At 48.2% G+C, this 20,731-nt stretch overlaps 1 protein-coding gene across 9 annotated transcripts in view; it reads right to left on the minus strand.

Moving 5' to 3' along the window:
• Window positions 1-20,731, minus strand: part of LOC129715537 (misshapen-like kinase 1) — a 230,204-nt gene that overhangs the window by 21,103 nt on the left and 188,370 nt on the right. For 5 of the 9 annotated variants that reach the window (XM_055665411.1, XM_055665410.1, XM_055665414.1 and 2 more), the window contains 6 exons: window positions 17,951-17,974; window positions 13,877-14,052; window positions 12,139-12,265; window positions 10,572-10,715; window positions 7,597-7,705; window positions 1,294-1,461 (listed from right to left, as the gene is read on the minus strand). In XM_055665411.1, the coding sequence (XP_055521386.1) occupies window positions 1,294-1,461; window positions 7,597-7,705; window positions 10,572-10,715; window positions 12,139-12,265; window positions 13,877-14,052; window positions 17,951-17,974 (748 nt within the window). The remainder of the gene's footprint in view (window positions 1-1,293; window positions 1,462-7,596; window positions 7,706-10,571; window positions 10,716-12,138; window positions 12,266-13,876; window positions 14,053-17,950; window positions 17,975-20,731) is intronic. The other 4 variants (XM_055665413.1, XM_055665412.1, XM_055665409.1 and 1 more) reach the window with 1 other exon arrangement.

A 20,731-nucleotide genomic window follows, 5' to 3' on the forward strand; every position in this document is an offset into this window, starting at 1 on the left:
CACCCTGTGTTGGGATCATACCCGGGTCTCTGGCGCAGTAAGGCAGCAACTCTACCGCTGCGCCAACATGCCGCACTAGTGTGTCGCCCTACGTGGAGCTCGAACCCAGGACCCACAGGTTACGAGTCTCATGCTCTACTGACTGAGCTAGCCGGGCTGTGTTACCCATGCCATGGGAAGTGTGTTGTCAAGCTGGAAAAGGTGCAGGGACGATTTATGAGGATGTTGCCAGCACTAGAGGCTGTGATCCACAGGGAAAGGTTGAGTTGAGTAGGCGAGGACTCTATTCCATTGGAAGCGCAGGAGGATGAGGGGGGTGATCTTATAGAGGTACAAAATCATGAGAGGAATAGATCGGGTAGAGTCTCTTGCCCAGAGTAGGGGAATCGAGGACCAGAGGACATAGGTTTAAGGTGAGGGTGGAAAAGTTTTAATAGGAACCTGATGGGTAGCTTTTTCACACAGAGGGTGGGGGGTGTATGTATGGACGAGCTTCCAGAGAAGGTAGTTGAGGCTGGGACTATCCGAACGTTTAAGAAACAGTTAGATAGGTACATGGGTAGGGCAGGTTTGGAGGGGTACGGTCCTAACGGCAGCAGGTGGGACTAGTGTTGGTTGGAGTGGGCAAGTTGGGCCAAAGGGCCTGTTTCCATTCTACAACGCACCTATCTGAATTGGGAGCCATGCAGAGGCTGCAGGGACATTTAAGAGTCAACACTTCCATGAATTTGTGGGGGGTTATTAGTCCACACTAATTTGAGGAAGGACTATTGAGTGAGTGCAGCGTAGGTTTACAAGGTTAATTCCCAGGATGGCGGCACTGTCATATGCTGAGAAAATGGAGCAGCTGGGAGTTTAGAAGGGTGAGGGGGGATCTTATTGAAACATATGATTATTAAGGGTTTGGACACGCTAGAGGCAGGAAACATGTTCCCGATGTTGGGGGAGTCCAGAAACTGGGGCCACACAGTTTAAGAATAAGGGGTAAGCCATTTCGGAACGGAATTTCGTTTGAGCCTCACTGAGACTCAAATGCCAATAAATGGTCTTGTATTGTATTGTATTGTATTTAGAATGAGGAAACACTTTTTCACACAGAAAGATGCGAGCCTGTGGAATTCTCTGCCTCAGAAAGCAGTGGAGGCCGGTTCTCTGGATACTTTCAAGAGAGAGCTGGATCTTAGAGATAGCGGAGTCAGGGGAGAAGGCAGGAACAGGGTACTGATTGGGGACGATCAGCCATGATCACATTGAACGGAAGGCCTACTCCTGCACCTATTGTCTATTACTGACCCCACAAGGCAGCACAAAGTATTTCAGAGTTGAAGCGCTTCTTGTATTTGCGGATCTCTGGCGTATCGCTGTGCGGTCGTGTGTTGGCTGGATTCACATTCACCACTGAGCATTTCCTGTCCTCGTTTTTCTGCTGGTTTAGTCGACTCACGTCGCTGATACTCAATCCTAGGAGGAGAAAGCAACGTTTATTCACAACCAGGATTAACCACCATCAGAAGGTCACAAGTGACAGGAGCACTTAAATCTTTTCCCCCTCACCTTAAACCTATGTGCTATGGTTCTCCATTCCCCGACTCTGGGTAAGAGATGATTGTTCATGCTTTCTCCATTAATTAATGTGATGGAAGAATGAGGCCATTCGGCCCATCACGTCTACTCCATCATTCAATCATGGCCTATCTATCTTTCCCTCCCAACCCCATTCTCCTGCCTTCTCCCCATAACCGCAGACACCAGTACTGATCAAGAATTAGTATATTTCTAAATGTTTAAGAAGGAACTGCGGATGCTGGAAAATCAAAGGTAGACAAAAGTGTTGGAGAAACTCAGCGGGTGCAGCAGCATCTAGGGAGCGAAGGAAATAGGCAACGTTTCGGGCCGAAACCCTTCGTCAGATTGATGTTTCTGAATGGATATTTTGAAGGCAGAGATAGATAGATTCTTGATTAGTGCGGGTGTTAGACAGGAGAATGGTGTTGGGAGGGAGAGATAGATCAGCCATGATTGAATGGCGGAGTAGACTTGATGGGCCGAAAAGGCCTCATTCTTCCCCTACCACCTTAATTAATGAAGAAAGCGTGAACAATCATCTCTTACCCAGAGTCGGGGAATGGAGAACCATAGCACATAGGTTTAAGGTGAGGGGGAAAAGATTTAACAGTAACCTTTGGGGGAAACTGTTTCACAAAAGGGTGGTGGGTGTATGGAACGAGCTGCCAGATGAGGTAGCTGAGGCAGGGACTATCACAGCGTTTAAGAAACATTCAGACAGGCTCATGGATTGGACAGGTTTGGAGGTATATGGGCCAAACTCAGGCAGGTGGGACTAGTGTTGGCCGGTGTGGGCAAGTTGGGCTGAAGGGCCTGTTTCCACACTGTATCAACTGGAGATTTCTGGAGATTGATGCTCAACGTTAATGTCTTTTAAGGCAATCTGCAGCTCGCGTTCCCCTTTACCTCCCACAGGAGGCGATATACGCTCACTTTAAATCCCCAGACAATGGGCTTATTCATTAAATGTCTCCATCACGATGCTCGTGATTCTAAGCTGCTGCCATGTGGTTGGCAGCTGGGCACCCCGCTAAAGCTGGCAACAATTACCGGAGGAGATTCTGGATCAGCTTTGGTGCCGTGCTGCTTTTCAAGGGGAGGAAGCAAGCTCCTGCGTTCTTCCACAAACCACACCACACAATCTCAGCGGCTCGTCAAAACCCCAACCCCGTGTTCCAACCACGAAACATACCATCGAACATGTAACACGGGCTGAGCCCTGACTTTTGAGTTCAGTTCAGTACGCGGAAACAGGCCCTTCGGCCCACCGAGTCCGCGCCGACCAGCGATCCCCGCACACCCTTACACGCACTGGGGCCAATTTACAATTTTACCAAAGCCAAACCTGGAGTGTGGGTGAAAACCCGAGATCACGGAGAAAACACATGCACGTCACGGGGAGAACGTGCAAACTCCGTATAGACAGCACCAGTAGTCAGGATGGAACCCGGGTCTCTAGCGCTGTGAGGCAGCAACTCTACCGCTGCGCCACCCAGCTGAACCAGGAATGCCTTGGATTAAATTCCTGTAATTTGGCACTCCTGTGTAATGAGGGTGATTTAACAGCCACCACAGAGCACAGAAACTTACATAGACAATAGGTGCAGGAGGAGGCCATTCGGCCATTCGAGCCAGCACCAACATTCATTGTGATCATGGCTGATCGTCCCCAATCAATAACCCGTGCCTGCCTTCTCCCCATATCCCTTGACTCCACTAGCCCCCTAGAGCTCTACCTAACTCTCTCTTAAATCCATCCAGTGACTTGGCCTCCACTGTCCTCTGTGGCAGGGAATTCCACAAATTCACAACTCTCTGGGTGAAAAAGGTTTTTCTCACCTCAGTCTTAAATGGCCTCCCCTTTATTCTAAGACTGTGTGGCCCCTGGTTCTGGACTCGCCCAACATTGGGAACATTTTTCCTGCATCTAGCTTGTCCGGTCCTTTTATAATTGTATATGTTTCTATAAGATTCACCCCTCATCCTTCTAAACTCCAGTGAATACAAGCCTAGTCTTTTCAATCTTTCCTCATATGACAGTCCCGCCATTTCAGGGATCAATCTTGTGAACCTATGTTGCACTGCCTCAATCGCAAGGATGTCCTTCCTCAAATTAGGAGACCAAAACTGTACACAATACTCCAGATGTGGTCTCACCAGAGCCCTATACAACTGCAGAAGAATCTCTCTATTCCTATACTGAAATCCTCTTGTTATGAAGGCCAACATTCCATTAGCTTTCTTCACTGCCTGCTGTACCTGCACGCCAACTTTCAATGTACAATTTGGATGGCATGAATAAGGACGGAAGTCATAGAGGTTAACTACTTGTCCACAACCACTATGTCCCATCTACACTCGTCCCACCTGCCTACGTTTGGCCCATCTCCCTCTAAACCGTTCTAATCCTTGACCTGTCCAAATGTTTATTAAAACTTGCGATAGTACCTGCCTCAACTACCTGTTTGTTCTATAAACCTGTGTAATAGTTACCCCTCAGGCTCCTATTAAATCTTTCCCCCCTCACCTTAAACCTCTGGTTCTCGATTCCCCTACTCTGGGCAGGAGACTCTGTGCGTCTACCCGATCTATTCCTCTCATGATCTCGTTGTCTCCGCCTCTTCCTTTCTTCTTCCTGCCCCCTCCCCACCCCCCCCCCAACATCAGTCTGAAGAGGCCTTGACACGAAACATCACCTATTCACCTATTCCCTCGCTCCATAGATGCTGCCTCACCCGCTGTGTTTCTCCAGCATTTTTGTCTGCCTTCGATTTTTCAAGCATCTGCAGTTCTTTCTTAAACAGTGCATCTCTATAAGATCACTCCTCAACCTCCTGCGCTCTAAGGAATAAACTCCCAGCCTGCTCAACTTCTCCCTGCAGCTCAGGCCCTCGAGACCTGGCAACAACCTCCTAAATCCTCTCTGCACCCTTTCCAACTTGACAGCATCTTCCCGATAACTTGGTGCCCAGAATTGAACACAATACATGAAACCTCTGTCCTCTGGTCCTCGATTAACCCAACTCCAGGCAAGAGACTCTGTGCGTCTATCCGATCTATTCATCTGATGATTTGCTACCAAAGTGTCTGTGGGCTAAGGCAATCAATAGTAATCGATCACCTTTATAAATCTTTGTTCCTATTAATCTCAATCAGAGGGCACTATTGTTTTACTGCGTTTATCGATATGATTAAGATGTCCCAGGGTGGACAAAAATGCTGGAGAAACTCAGCGGGTGAGGCAGCATCTATGGAGTGAAGGAATAGGCGACGTTTCGGGTCGAGACACTTCTTCAGTCTGATGAACCGAAACGTCACCTATTCCTTCTCTCCATAGAGGTGGCCTCACCCGCTGAGTTTCTCCAGCATTTTTGTCTACCTTCGATTTTTCCAGCATCTGCAGTTCTTTCTTAAACCTCTCTATAGTTTAGCTTAGAGATATAGCGTGGAAACAGACCACGAGTCCATGCCGACTATCGATCACCCATTCACCCCCCAGTTCTATATTGTCCCACTTTCGCATCTTTGGGGTGTGGGAGGAAATTGGAACACCTGGAGGAAACCCACGTGGTCCCAGGGAGAGCGTTTAACTACCACACAGAGCGCGCTCGAGGTCAGGAGCTAGCAGTTGTGCCACTGTTCCACCCAGATATTCCCACAATAGCACGAACTGATGGAAGAACTTGCTCGCTGTTGTCATTCACCACGCACGGACATAACATTCTGAATGCAATTTTAACAAAGCCCAAAATGTTATTATTTCAACATTTTAACTTAATTCTAAAATGGCCAGGCCTCTGTTTCACTGAATTTGCATTCCAGCCGTATCACAACTCATATTCTGTTTATGCCAAGGGGCGGCAGTGCGCCAGAGACCAGAGTTCGATCCTGACCTGTCTGTATGGAGTCTGTACGTTCTCCGTGGGACTACATTTGTATTGTATTGTATTCAAATTTATTGTCATTGTCTCAATTTGAGACAACAAAATGAATTTCCCTTACAGGCAGTATCATAAAAAAAATCATTAAAATATCAATAAATAATGATTAAATAATAAAACATATTAAAAATAAAATTGAAATTGAATTAAAAAAAGCACAAACACAGAAAGTCCACGACACAACATAACATAAATGGCACCAAGGTGAGGATGGCACCATAGTCCAGCCAGCCTCCCCTCCGTGTTCATCCGTGGTCGGGGCCTTCCGAGCACCTGCAGTCGCCGCCCCGGGTGGCCCGATGTTCAGGCCCTCACGCCGGGCTGGTGGAACGCCGACGCCGAACCCCGACGGTGAGCATCCTCCTCCTCAGCGGCCCGGACCTCCTGATAAGCCGCCTCCCGCTGCCGGAGTCCGCAGCTCCTGAGTCCGCAGGCCGAGCCGGGCAGAGTCGCAGGACCCCGCGCTGTCCATCAGCGCCGCCCGCGTTGGGAGCTCCGCAAACCACAGCTCCATGATGTCGGTGCAGCAGGTCCAGCACTCCGGGCTCCAGACAGCGATCCCCGGTAAGGCATCGCCAGCCCCGCGATGTTCCAGCGCTGTCCCGCCGCTGCTGGAGCTCCGGTCGATCCCGGCAGGAAAGGCCGCGCCAATCCAGGTAGGTAGGCCGCTGTGGGGGGAGGGGGGGGGGGGGGGGGGGCGAGGACGCGACTCGAATAAAAGTCGCGTCCTCACCAGGAAGCGGCTGAAGGACGGTATCCCCCGCACCGTGCCCTCTTCCCCCACATAAAAACACCAGCGCCACCGGAAGTACAATTCCACATGGGTTTAAGAAGGCGATACAGAGCGAAAACAGGCCTTTCAGCCCACCGAGTCGGCACAGACCAGCGATCCCCGCACATTAACACTATGTTACACGTTACACATACACCAAGCCAATTGACCTACAAACCCGTACGTTTTTGGAGTGTGGGAGGAAACCGAAGATCTCGGAGAAAACCCACGCGTTCACGGAGAGAACGTACAAACTCCGTACAGACAGCACCCGTAGTCGGGATCGAACCTGGGTCTTCGGCACTGCATGCGCTGTAATGTAAAGCAGCAACTCTACCGCTGCGCCACCGTGGCTGCCTGGAGCCTTTCCTCCAGGAGCTTCAAAGATGTGCAGATTTGTAGGTTAATTGGCTTCGGTAAATATTATAAACTGCCACTAGTGTGTAGGATAGCGTTAGTGTTCGGTGATGCAGACAAAAATGCTGGAGAAACTCAGCGGGTGAGGCAGCATCTATGGAGTGAAGGAATAGGTGACGTTTCGGGTCGAGACCCTTCTTCAGACTGATGTGGGGGTGGGGGGGGGGCGGGAAGAAAAAGGGAAGAGGCGGAGACAGTGGGCTGTGGGAGAGCTGGGAAGGGGAGGGGGAGGAGGGAGAAAGCAGGGACTACCTGAAATTGGAGAAGTCAATGTTCGTACCGCTGGGGTGTAAACTATCCAAGCGAAATATGAGGTGCTGCTCCTCCAATTTGTGGTGGGACTCACTCTGGCAATGGAGGAGACCCAGGACAGAAAGGTTGGATTGGGAACGGGAGGGGGAGTTGAAGTGCTGAGCCACCGGGAGATCAGGTTGGTTATTGCGGACTGAGCGGAGGTGTTGGGCGAAATGATCGCCGAGCCTACGCTTGGTCTCACCCATGTAGAGCAGCTGACACCTGGAACAGCGGATAGGAGATGAGGTTGGAGGAGGTGCAGGTGAACCTCTGCCTCACTGGAAAGACTGCTTAGGTCCTTGGATGGAGTCAAGGGGGGAGGTAAAGGGACAAGTGTAGCATTTCCTGCGGTTGCAAGGGAAAGTGCCAGGGGAGGGGGTGGTTTGGGCGGGAAGGGACGAGTTGAGCAGGGAGTTGCGAAGGGAGCGGTCTCTGCGGAAAGGGGCGGAGATGGGAAGATGTGGCCAGTGGTGGGATCCCGTTGGAGGTGGGGAACCTGGATCGCTGGAGGGTGCGGACTCGGTGGGCATGCTCCAATGGAGGGCTGACAGTACATCTATCTTTCATTTGGGGAAAATGCTGGGTTAGGTAAATGTGTGGACTCACCAGCGATTTGTATGGTCTCCCCTCCAGCTCCCATCTGGTACATGCCGAGGTCAACAAAGGTGGTAAACGATGACTTTCCAGGGGATTTCACCAGGCCTCTAGACTGAAACTGAAACCAGACATATTGCTGAAGAAAAAAAGTCACTGATGTATACCAACCACAAAAGCAATAGCATGAGAAAAGGCTGCTCAGCCCTTCATGGTTTGTGCTATCCCTTTGAGAATGCTAACAATCGCTTCCTGTCACCATGAGATGAGGAAGCTCTTCAGAATAATTGGCCAGACTATCGTTCTCCAGAATGTCGCTGACAGTCACCACAAGTTGAAGGAGCCCGGAAACACTAAACCACAAGTCTTGCTCACTGAGCTTTAGCCAGCAGTTGAAGTATACAAGCTTCAGAGAATGGATTTGTCTGCATTTGCTGGAAATCAAAACAAAGTACACAGCAGGTTAGGCTGCAAATGTAGAATGTAGAAACGTTGAAGGGCCGTCATATGCTGAGAGAATGGAGCGGCTGGGTTTGTACACACTGGAGTTTAGAAGGATGAGAGGGGTTCTCATTGAAACATATAAGATTGTTAAGGGCTTGGACACGCTAGAGGCAGGAAACATGTTCCCGATGTTGGGGGGGAGTCCAGAACCAGGGTCCACACACAGTTTGAGAATAAAGAGGAAGCCATTTAGAACGGAGACGAGGAAACACTTTTTCTCCCAGAGAGTGGTGAGTCTGTGGAATTCTCTGCCTCAGAGGGCGGTGGAGGCAGGTTCTCTGGATACTTTCAAGAGAGAGCTAGATAGGGCTCTTAAAGATAGCGGAGTCAGGGGAGAAGGCAGGAACGGGGTACTGATTGGGGATGATCAGCCATGATCACATTGAATGGTGGTGCTGGCTCGAAGGGCCGAATGGCCTCTCCTGCACCTATTGTCTATTGTCTATAACACCTGGGCAAAGGGTCTTCAACGTGAAGCGTTCGTTCATTACTTTTCCAAAGGTATAGCCTGACTGACTGAGGATATATAGAGATCTTCATCATCAAGGGCGGGCGGTCACTGGACACGAGTGTGACTGTCCTCTCATGGAGGACGCCTGTGCGTGACTTTGTTTAATGTGGGGAGACTGGTGCACAGACAGCCACCACGCGGCCCTTGACAGATCTAGGTCAGGATCCAGTGGCATGGAGTCCAAGACGACCGGAGACCCTTTTCTGCTGCAGCCTTCATCCACCTTCCCAGCCGATAGAGATGGAGAGCGAGGGAGAGAGAAAGAGGGAGGGAGAGAGAAGGGAGGAGAAAGATGGAGAGAGAGCGAGGGAGAAGGAGGGAGAGAGAGATGGAGAGAGACACGAGGGAGAGAGGAGGGAGGGAGAGAGGGAGGGAGAGAGAGAGAGAGAGGAGAGAGGGAGAGAGGGAGAGAGAGAGAGAGAGAGAGAGAGAGAGAGAGATGGAGGGAGAGAGAGAGAGAGAGAGAGGGAGAAGGAGGGAGAGAGAGAGAGAGAGAGAGGGAGAGAGGGAGAGAGAGAGAGAGAGAGAGAGGAGAGAGAGAGGGAGAGAGGGAGAGAGAGAGAGAGAGAGAGAGAGAGAGAGAGAGAGAGAGAGAGAGAGAGAGAGAGAGAGAGAGAGATGGAGGGAGAGAGAGAGAGAGAGAGAGAGAGAGAGAGAGAGAGAGAGAGAGAGAGAGAGAGAGAGAGAGAGAGAGAGAGAGAGAGAGAGAGAGAGAGGGAGAGGGAGAGAGAGAGAGAGAGAGAGAGAGAGAGAGAGAGTGAGAGTGAGAGAGAGATGGAGAGAGAGAGAGATGGAGAGAGAGATGGGGCATCTTGGTTAGCATGGGCAAGTAAGGCCAAAGCTACTGTTTCTGCGTAGTGCGTCTCTTTGACTAATACAAGATAAAAGAACTGGAAAAGGTAAAAGGAGATATAACGATGTCTTCCTGCACTATCACTGCCCACCAGAATAGTTCCAGCATTAGTTTCATTGAGATTGCCAACATTTTAATTATTTTTCTTTTCAGCAGATATGGGGTTAGGGCACAGAACAGTCACTCCACCCTCTGGGAGGGACCTCTCTTTTCCAGCTTCTCCTGAGTACAATCAGCCTAAAGAAAGGTCCCGACCAGAAGCATCGCCAACGATCCACGTTCTCCGTGGTTTGCTGCCTGACCCGCTGAGTTACTCCAGCACTTTGTCATCTTTGTTTGTACACCGCCGCCTGCGGTTCCTTGTTTCTCCACTGTGATTGTCGCTGCCAGACAGGGACTGGCAGCGACACAGACACAAGATAGAATGCATAGGAAGTGCAGATGCTGGTTTAGATGAAAGGTGGCCACAAAATGCTGGAGTAATTCGGTGGGACAGGCAGCATCTCTGCAGGGAAGGAATGGGTACAGTTTTGGTCTCTAATTTGAGGAAGGGCATCCTTGTGACTGAGGCAGTGCAGCGTAGGTTCACGAGATTGATCCCTGGGATGGCGGGACTGTCATATGAGGAAAGATTGAAAAGACTCGGCTTGTATACACTGGAGTTTAGAAGGATGAGGGGGTATCTTATAGAAACATATAAAATTATAAAAGGAAGCTAGATGCAGGAAAAATGTTCCCAATGTTGGGCGAGTCCAGAACCAGGGGCCACACACAGTCTTAGAATAAAGGGGAGGCCATTTAAGACTGAGATGAGAAAAAACTTTTTCCCCCAGTTGTGAATTTGTGGAATTCCCTGCCACAGAGGGCAGTGGAGGCCAAATCACTGGATGGATTTAAGAGAGAGTTAGATAGAGCTCTAGGGGCAAGTGGAGTCAAGGGATATGGGGAGAAGGCAGGCACGGGTTATTGATAGAGGACGATCAGCCATGGTCACAATGAATGGCGGTGCTGGCTCGAAGGGCTGAATGGCCTCCTCCTGCACCTATTGTCTATGTTTCTATGGGTGACGTTTTGGGTCGAGACCCGTGTTCAGACAAGCTAGAATGCAGCCGTACTCACCTCTGCTATGCTGTCCTCCGGCTGAGATTTGGGGCCTTTGGTATTGGTCGGGGAATGGCTCTGCCGCACGAGGTCAGGCAGGTTGACGTGACTGGTGAATCCGTTGCTGTCTGCATGATGGACGCCTCGCTCCTCCTCAGGTGTCTATGGAGAGAGGAGCAACATTGCCCATGATATTAGATTCAACTCTATTGTCATTGTGCAGAGTAGTTCAATGTAGTTGTTTGTGTTTTTTAATCTTTTTTTAACTGTGTATATGTGGGGCATCGGAGCGTGGGGAGCGGTGGTGACTCGCTGCTGCGGCCCGACCACATAGCTCGGAGGCTCCAGCTGCAGCCGCTGGTCCGGTGGACTGTCGGGGTATCGGGAGCTCACGGGTCCGGGTGGAGAGACCGCTTTCCAGAGCTCCCGCAACGCGACTTCGCCAGCCCGTGTGGCGCGGGGTTGGAACGACCCGGAGCGGGGCCGTACATCGCCTGGCGCGGCTTCATGGCCGTGGGACATTCCAGCGCCCGCCGGGGGCTCCAACATTGTGACATTTAGACCATGAGCGGGGCCGTACATCGCCTAAAATGGCCGTGGGACTTATCAACGCCCGCCTGGGGCTTCGACGTCGGGAGAGAAATGGAAAACAGGGGAGAGAAAAGACTTTGCCTTCCATCACAGTGGGTTCACTGTGATGGATGTTTTTGTAAATTGAATTGTGTGCATGTCTGTATGATATTGTCTTTGTTTGTATGGCTATGGAAACGGAGTTTCGTTTGAGCCTCACTGAGGTTGAAATGACATGTAATAAACATGTAATAAATATTGATTGATTGATTGATTGATTGAGTACAAGTCCAGAGTGCGTCATTAAGTTCTATTCTAAAGATGGATGCACAAATTAACCATGGGGACAAAATTAAAAAAGCGAATAGCTTGATTTAAAAAGCGATTTCATTATTCCCGCCCTCATGTTCCGTATGATTTGGCTGTTAAGAGAATATAAACGAGTTGATGTCAGCACATCTGCTTCTGAATTTGGTCCCCACAGAAGCTGATTAATAGTGGGAGTGATAAATCCATATTAAACCACGTCAGTCTGGAAAAGACCACATCAGTCTGGAAGGCTAAAACTGTCGAGGATGCTTAGCCTATGAATTCAAATGCATTCCAGGGTGTCCAGAGACTAATGCCCCTGTCCCACTTAGGAAACCTGAACGGGAACCTCTGGAGACTTTGCGCCCCACCCAAGGTTTCCGTGCGGTTCCTGGAGGTTGCAGGTGGTTGCAGGTAGTGGAAGCAGATCGGGAGACTGACAAAAACCTCCGGGAACCACACGGGTGGGGCGCAAAGTCTCCAGAGGTTTCCGTTTAGGTTTCCTAAGTGGGACAGGGGCATAAGATACGAAGTGTCTCACACAGACAGACACAGACTCACAGCATAAAACATCAAGTGAAGAATGGGCTGTGGAGAATGGAACTGCATTCACGTCAATAACCAAGGACCCCGGTGGGCCGAGGGACTTGTTTCCGTGCCGTATCTCTAAAACTAAAAAACTAAAGACATGCAGCAACAAACGTACCCTCTGAACAATCATGGTCCCGTCTCCGTAGCTGCTGTTGGAAGTGTCAACCACAGCCGGCTCCTCATCATCGTGAACCACCATTGTGCTCACGCTGTCTGTGTCACCATCATTGGCACGGTTTTGCCTAAAGAATGAAAGTGAAATGAAACAACATAGTACGTGGGTGGCACGTTGCCCACCTCACAGCGCCAGGGAACCGGCTGCCATCCCGACTACACGCAGTTTGTACATTCTCCCCGTGACCTGCGTGGGTTTTCTCCGAGATCTTTGGCTTCCTCCCACACACCTAAGCCAAACTCCAAGTATTGTAGGTTAATTGGCTGGATATAAATGTAAATTGTCCCTAGTGTGGGTAGGACGGTGTTAATATGCGGGGATTGAGGTCGGCACGGACTCAGTGGGCTGAAGGGCCTGTTTCTGCGCTGTAACTCCAAACTAAACTAAAGCTAGGACTCGGAAGCCTGAGCTACAGGGAGAGGTTAAGCAGGCTGGGTCTCAATCCCTTGGAGCGCAGGAGGATGAGGGAGGATCTTATAGAGGTGTACAAAATCATGAGAGGAATAGATCGGGTAGATGCACAGTTTGTTGCCCAGAGTAGGGAAATCTAGAACCAGAGGACATAGGTTTAAGGTGAGAGAGGGTGGGCAACATTTTGGTGGTGGGTGTATGGAACGAGCTGGTAGTTGAGCCAGGGACTATTGCAACATTTAAGAGACATTTAGTCAGGTACATGGATAGGATAGGATTACTAAGTCACCCATCTTCTTTCTCCAGAGATGCTGCCTGACCCGCTGAGTTACTCCGGCACTTTGTGTCAACCAAGAGTAGTCCATCTACTGTTTCTTTACTTGCTATTATCAATTCTCCCAGCACTTGTCTTTTACAATTACTGACAGTGGAGGAGACCCAGGACAGAAAGGTCAGTGTGGGAATGGGAGGGGGAGTTAAAGTGCTGAGCAACCAGGAGATCAGGTAGGTTAAAGGGGCATGTCCCACTTTCACCACCCTTGACTCATACTGGCAGCATGGTCGACACGAGGTCGTAGCAGGCCATGATGCTAGTCGTAGGTACTCGTGGCATCAAGTAGGTCGGGGCGTTTTTCTAGTATGATGAAAAATATCCACGAGTGAAAAAGGTGGTGAATTAGGTTGTGAAAGTGGGACAGGCCTTTTAGACGGACTGAGCGGAAGTGTTCAGCGACACGATGGGAATCAGAGGGTGGTGGAGGCCGGTTCTCTGGATGCTTTCACGAGAGAGCTAGATAGGGCTCTTAAAGATAGCGGAGTCAGGGGATATGGGGAGAAGGCAGGAACGGGGTACTGATTGGGGATGATCAGCCATGATCACATTGAATGGCGGTGCTGCCTCGAAGGGCCGAATGGCCTACTCCTGCACCTGTTGTCTAGTGTCTATTGGCATGGGAGAACTAAGAGATCGATCTCATAGGTAGACATAACTCTCCCGTGCCTTTCATCCCCAGTACATTTAACACGGGGACGTATGTGCTACTCACGTGCTGTCGACGCTGGTTCAAGCCGTCAGCGGCAACGGTCTATAAAGGCAGCTGAAATTCTACCTTTAGACCGTGCATGTGCTGCGTAGCGCAAGTTACTTTGACAGCTGACCGGGGAGGGAACAATCTGTGCACGCGCGGTTTTCAAGAGCCGACTGACTAAAGATACCGACTGCCCACCCTGACTAACTGCTCACGGCACGTGCCCGCTCGGTACGCACCCTGATCTGGACCCGTCGGAGCTGGAGAGGTTCTCGTCCTGACGCTCGTTCTCTCCTTCCTCGTCGTCGTCGTCGGTGCTGCCCGACTCCTCGCTGGAGGACGAGTAGTCCATCACTTTAACCGGCGGCTTGGGCAGCTCGTCGGGGCGACCGTCCTTCCCCAGGTTCAGCATGTCCTTGAGGAAAACGCAGAAGACTCTTCACAACGGGCCATCAGAAGCGACACAGCCCCAATGGAGCACATGGGCAGCCAACACAGACAACATTTCAACTCTCAAAATCGCCCGGGTAAAAACAAAATGGAGACTTTTTGATCATCTCTCAAGAGGTAGCGCTCAAAATGGACTCTTTAACAAAAGAGGAATGATTTTGATACAGTTGAACAATTAAAATAAGGATTACCGTAAAAAAAAATCACAGAAACATTTGAATGGCGGAGCAGACTTAGAAACTTAGAAAATAGGTGCAGGAGGAGGCCATTCGGCCCTTCGAGCCAGCACCGCCATTCATTGTGATCGTCCCCAATCAATAACCCGTGCCTGCCTTCTCCCCATATCCCGTGACTCCACTAGCCCCTAGAGCTCTATCTAACTCTCTCTTAAATCCATCCAGTGACTTGGCCTCCACTGCCCTCTGTGGCAGGGAATTCCATAAATTCGCAACTCTCTGGGTGAAAAAGATTTTTTCCCACCTCAGTCTTAAATGACCTCCCCCTTATTCTTAAATGACCTCCCCTTTATTGATGCTACATGTCAATATAGCATCAATGTATACATGTAATGTGTAGGAAGGAACTGATTGGGGATGATCAACCATGATCACATTGAATGGCGGTGCTGGCTTGAAGGGCTGAATGGCCTCTACTCCTGCATCTATTGTCTATTGTCTAACTGCAGATGCTGGTTTACACTGAAGATAACTGAAGTAACTCAGCTGCATCCCACCACAACCAGAGAGCGGTCCTGAACTACTATCTACCTCATTGGTGACCCTCGGACTATCCTTGATTGGACTTTGCTGACTTTACCTTGCACTAAACGTTATTCCCTTCTCATGTATCTACACACTGTAAATGGCTCGATTGTAATCATGTATTGTCTTTCTGCTGACTCGCTAGCACGTAACAAAAAGCTTTTCGCTGTTCCTCGATACACGAGATGATAAACGAAACGGTAAAAATGTTTAAGAAGAAACTGCAGATGCTGGAAAATCGAAGGTAGACAGAAATGCTGGAGAAACTCAGCGGGTGAGGCAGCATCGATGGGAGAAAAGAAAATAGGAGAAGTCTCCTATTTCCTTTGTTCCATCGATGCTGCCTCACCCGCTGAGTTTCTCCAGCATTTTTGTCTGCCATAAACGGTAAACATCTCTGGCGAGAAGGAATAAATGATGTTTCAAACAGTCTCGACCCGAAACGTCATCCATTCCTTCTCACCAGAGATGCTGCCCGTCTTTCCGAATTGCTCCAGCATTTTGTGTCTATTGTCAATATATACATAATATGTGTATATATATAATATTGTGTCTATTGTCAATATATACATAATATGTGTATATATATAATATTGTGTCTATTGTCAATATATACATAATATGTGTATATATATAATATTGTGTCTATTGTCAATATATACATAATATGTGTATATATATAATATTGTGTCTAATATATACATAATATGTGTATATATATAATATTGTGTCTATTATCAGTATATACAAATGTGTATATATATATAATTTTGTGTCTATTGTCAATATATACATAATATGTGTATATATAGACACAATATTATATATATATAAACATATTATGTATATATTGACAATAGACACAATATTATATATACACATATTATGTATATATTCACAATATACACAATATGTGTATATATATAATTATGTGTCTATTGTCAATATATACATAATATGTATATATATATAATATTGTGTCTATTGTCAATATATACATAATATATATTGACAATAGACAATGTGTATATATATAATATTTTGTGTCTATTGTCATATATATATTTTGTGTCTAATTTTGTGTCTATATATTTTGTATATAATGTGTGTGTGTGTGTGTGTGTGTGTGTGTGTGTGTGTGTGTGTGTGTGTGTGTGTGTGTGTGTGTGTGTGTGTGTGTGTATAACACACACACACACATGGGCAGTATACATATATACATGGGCAGTACATATATATATATCTATGCATGAGCATTTAATAATTTACCTCACACCTAGTCGCTATGATTGTGTCGCGATTTGGTTTAAATTTGACCAATTCTCTTTACAGAACTAGGTACAGATTGGTATCTTGGTTGGCATGGCTGAGTTGGGCCTATTTCCGAGCTGCATGCCTCTACAGACCGCCTTTCACAACATCAAATCTGTTCTTAAATAATAATAATAATAATAATCTTATTTATATAGCACATTTTTAGTCAACTTGCATTGACCCCAAAGTGCTTCACATAATTACATTACATTTACACACAGGCAAAGGTGGGTGAAGTGTCTTTCCCCAAGGACACAACGACAGTATGCACTCCAAGCGGGATTCGAACCGGCTACCTTCCGGTCGCCAGCCGAACACTTAGCCCATTGTGCCATCTGTCGTCCCTCGAAATGCAGGATTCTGGCAAAATTCACTCAGCATTGGAGAACTTACACGTAGTGGACCGCCAGATAAGTTTTAAATTAGTTTGGAATGAGCACGACTTGACAATATCATTTCTGATTATTCTATTCCACTCCCACTCCCTTGCAATGGTTCCTTTAATCATCGTCCCAGAGTGAAGGGCCTGTCCCATTTGCGCAACTTTTTCGGCGACTGCCGGCACCCGTCATAGATCATTTCAGGTCGCCGAACATTTTCAACACGTCAAAAATCCAGCGGCGACCAGAACAAGGTGCGACTCTTTGGGCGACTACTCACGACCATGAAGGCTTCACTCCCGCGGCATGTCGCCTGTACGGTCGTGAGTCGTCTCCTAGTCGCCCAAAGAGTCGTAGCGGCTTTCTGGTCACCGCTGGATTTTCAACATGTAAAATAGTTATCCCTCAGGTTGCGATGAAATCTTTCTTCCCTTCACCTTGAACCTATGTCACTGTGCAGCCTGGTGCCTCTTTCACTTCAATAATCACAATGTCTTTATTGAATATTGGTCGAGCATCGAGTCTTCCACTGTTACCCGTAGCAACTGCTCCAGCTCCAGCGGTGCTGATAACTGTGTGTGTGCGGGAGAGGGGGAGTGGGGGAAGGAGAGAGAGGGGGAGAGAGGGAGAGAGGGAGAGGGGAGGGGGAAAGGAGAGAGAGAGGGAAGGGGGGGGGGGGAGAGAGAGGGGACATCATCTCTATGGGGGGGGGAGAGAGAGAGAGAGGGGGAGAGAGGGGAGAGAGGGAGAAGAGAGGGGGAAGAGAGAGGGAGAGGGGAGAGGGGAGAGGGAAGAGGGAGAGAGAGAGAGGGAGGGAGAGAGAGAGAGAGAGGAGAGAGGAGAGAAGAGAGGGAGAGGGGGAGAGAGAGAGAGGGAGAGGAGGGGGGGAGAGAGAGAGAGAGAGGGGGGAGAGGGGGAGAGAGAGAGAGAGAGGGAGAGGGGGAGGGAGAGAGAGAGAGAGGAGAGGGAGAGAGAGAGAGAGAGAGAGAGAGAGAGAGAGGAGAGGGGGGGAGAGAGAGAGAGAGGGAAGGAGAGAGAGAGAGAGAGAGAGAGATAGAGAGAGATAGAGAGAGTGAGGGGGAGAGAGGGGGAGAGAGGGAGAGAGAGAGAGAGAGAGAGAGAGAGAGAGAGAGAGAGAGAGAGATAGAGAGAGAGAGAGAGAGAGAGGGAGAGAGAGAGAGAGAGGAGGGAGAGAGAGAGAGAGAGAGAGAGAGGAGAGAGAGAGGAGAGAGAGAGAAAGGGAGAGAGGGGAGAGAGAGGGAGAGAGAGAGAGGGAGCGAGGGAGAGAGGGAGGGGGGAGAGAGACATTGACATTGACTTCCAAAGCCAAGTGCTAAGCGAGATATAACAGGGTCCAGTGTACATAGTACATCAACCACTTGATGTTGGAATATAGAATGGCACTAACCTCGCCTATTGCTCTCTTATAGCTCTGCAGGTTTGCAAAGTTTGGCAGGCAAAAGGGAAGAAGGCAGACAATTAAATATCAGCAAACATGAAGGTAATTCATATACAACATTGCCGCTCAAACAATGATCATGACATTTCCATCAAAGAAACACTGAAGAGACTTGATAATTGGGGAAGAAGATTACAGATCCATGGCACTTGTAGTTGACACAGTTTGCCTTCAGTCATTCCACAATTCAATAGCTTATATTCAAAATTGAGCGGTAGTGAAACTGCCGTACAGCGCTTGTCAACGCCAGAGACCCGGCTTCAACCCCGACTGTGGGGTGCTGTCTGTACGGAGTTTGCACGTTCTCCCCCTGGGTTTGCTCCGAGATCTTCGGTTTCCCCCCACACTCCAAAGACGTGCAGGTTTGTAGGTTAATTGGCTCGGTGTAAATGTAAATTGTCCCCAGTGTGTGTAGGATAGTGTTAGTGTAAATAAACATAAAAAAACAAATTGGATAGGTATATGGACGGGAAAGGAATGGAGGGTTATGGTCTGAGTGCAGGTAGATGGGACTAGGGGAGAGTAAGTGTTCGGCACGGACTAGAAGGGCCGAGATGGCCTGTTTCCGTGCTGTAATTGTTATATGGTTATATGTTAAATGACTGAGACCTTGCATTTGGAAAAAATAAAACTTATCTTAATTGACAAACCAGAATTATTTGTTGGAATATGGTCTCCATTTATTGAAGTTTTGAAAAAGTGAATTGGTTTAACACAGACAGGGTTGAACGCTGAGTTTGCGATTGGATGAATAGTACTACTCAACATTTCCTGCATCTATCACCACAATCTTGTTTCCTTTTGCGTATCCTTTTTTCTCTATTAGTTTCTCTCACCTTATTGTCTCTTGATCTGTATTCTTTAAAAAAAATCTTTAAAAAAAACTGAATCTATGTAAGAAATCTGAAATTAAATTGTCCTTTACTATTATTTGTATACATGCTTCTAATAAAAATATTTTAAATTAAAAACAAAAGGATAGTGTTAGTGTGCGGGGATCACTAAGTCAGGTTTGCCGAAGGGCCCGTTTCCGTGCTGTATCTCTAACTACTGGGCTTGCCGTGAATGTCAAATATTCTCCATTCTTTTGTTATCTTGGGCAGACACTTGGCAGATGATTACTTGTTCATATGACCAGTTAGTCACTACCCTTGGTTGAATGAATAATGCCGTCGGGAAGGCTTGGGTGGAATACAAAGCATAATGCTCTCACATTCAATGCAAATTTTGAGCATGATATTTACTCTGCCTGAAGCCTGTCAGGTTATTTTTTGCCACAAGAGGTAAATTTACATAGTACAGGAATATGAAACACTTGTACCTGCTTCAGCGGGTCAGAGTCAGCGCGGAAACAGACCTTCCGGTCCAACTTACAAAATTCTTAAGGGGTTCGGCACGGACTAGAAGGGTCGAGATGGCCTGTTTCCGTGCTGTAATTGTTATATGGGTTGGACAGGCTAGATGCAGGAAGATTGTTCCCGATGTTGGGGAAGTCCAGGACAAGGGGTCACAGCTTAAGGATAAGGGGGAAATCTTTTAAAACCGAGATGAGAAGAACTTTTTTCACACAGAGAGTGGTGAATCTCTGGCACTCTCTGCCAGAGGGTAGTTGAGGCCAGTTCATTGGCTATATTTAAGAGGGAGTTAGATGTGGCCCTTGTGGCCAAGGGGATCAGAGGGTATGGAGAGAAGGCAGGTACGGGATACTGAGTTGGATGATCAGCCATGATCATATTGAATGGCGGTGCAGGCTCGAAGGGCCGAATGGCCTCTACCCTGCACCTAATTTCTATGTTTCTATGTTTCTAACTTGGCCACACCGGCCAAGATGTCCCCCCTCCACGAATCCCACCTGCCTGCATTTGGTCCATATCCCTTCAAACCCCTGTCCTATCCATGTACCCATTGGGATAGTCCCTGCCTCAACAACTTCCTCAGGCAGCTTTAGTAAGAAAGGTGAGGAGGAACTTCTTTAGTCAGTGGGGTAGTTAATCTGTGGAACTGTGTGGAGGCCAGGTCAGTGGATAGTTCCTCTATCGTTAGAGACTTTAAATCCATCGACTATATGCTTATATATCAACCCTGTGGACGGGTTTTTACCGGAGACACAGCAGCAATCAGAGATAGACGGGGTGGAAGGTTGCAACCTTCACGAGGTCCGCCCTGTTTCGACTAATGCAATCAACTCGACGTGCACAAACGGAAGATCAAATAGAACAAGTTGTCCAACAACGTCAGGCCATGCACGCCACACGAAAGAAGATGAAGAGATAGACAAATTCTTGATTAGAACGGGTCTCAAGGGTTATGGGGAGAAGGCAGGGAATTGGAATTAGGAGGCAGAGATCAGCCGTGATTGAATGGCGGTGTAGACTCGATGGGCTTGTTCCATACACCCACCAACCTTTATGTGAAAAAGTTACCCCTCAGATTCCTATTAAATGTTTTACCCTTCACCTTAAACCTACGTCCGATGGTCCTCGATTCACCTACTCTGGGCAAGAGGCTCTATGCATCTAACCGATCTATTCCTCTCATGATTTAAGGCCAAGCCAAGATCTCAGAGCTGTGAAGATGACACACTTTCAAGGTTGTGCAGAGATGGGAGCACCTTTATCCAAGATCACAAGATATTGCAGTGAATTGTGGACGCAGCCCAGACAAAGCCAACCTCCTTTCAATCGACTCCATCTACACCTCACGCTGCCTCGGCAAGGCCAGCAACATCAT

The sequence above is a fragment of the Leucoraja erinacea genome, unplaced genomic scaffold (assembly GCF_028641065.1).
Source record: "Leucoraja erinacea ecotype New England unplaced genomic scaffold, Leri_hhj_1 Leri_122S, whole genome shotgun sequence".
Classification (NCBI taxonomy): domain Eukaryota; kingdom Metazoa; phylum Chordata; class Chondrichthyes; order Rajiformes; family Rajidae; genus Leucoraja; species Leucoraja erinaceus.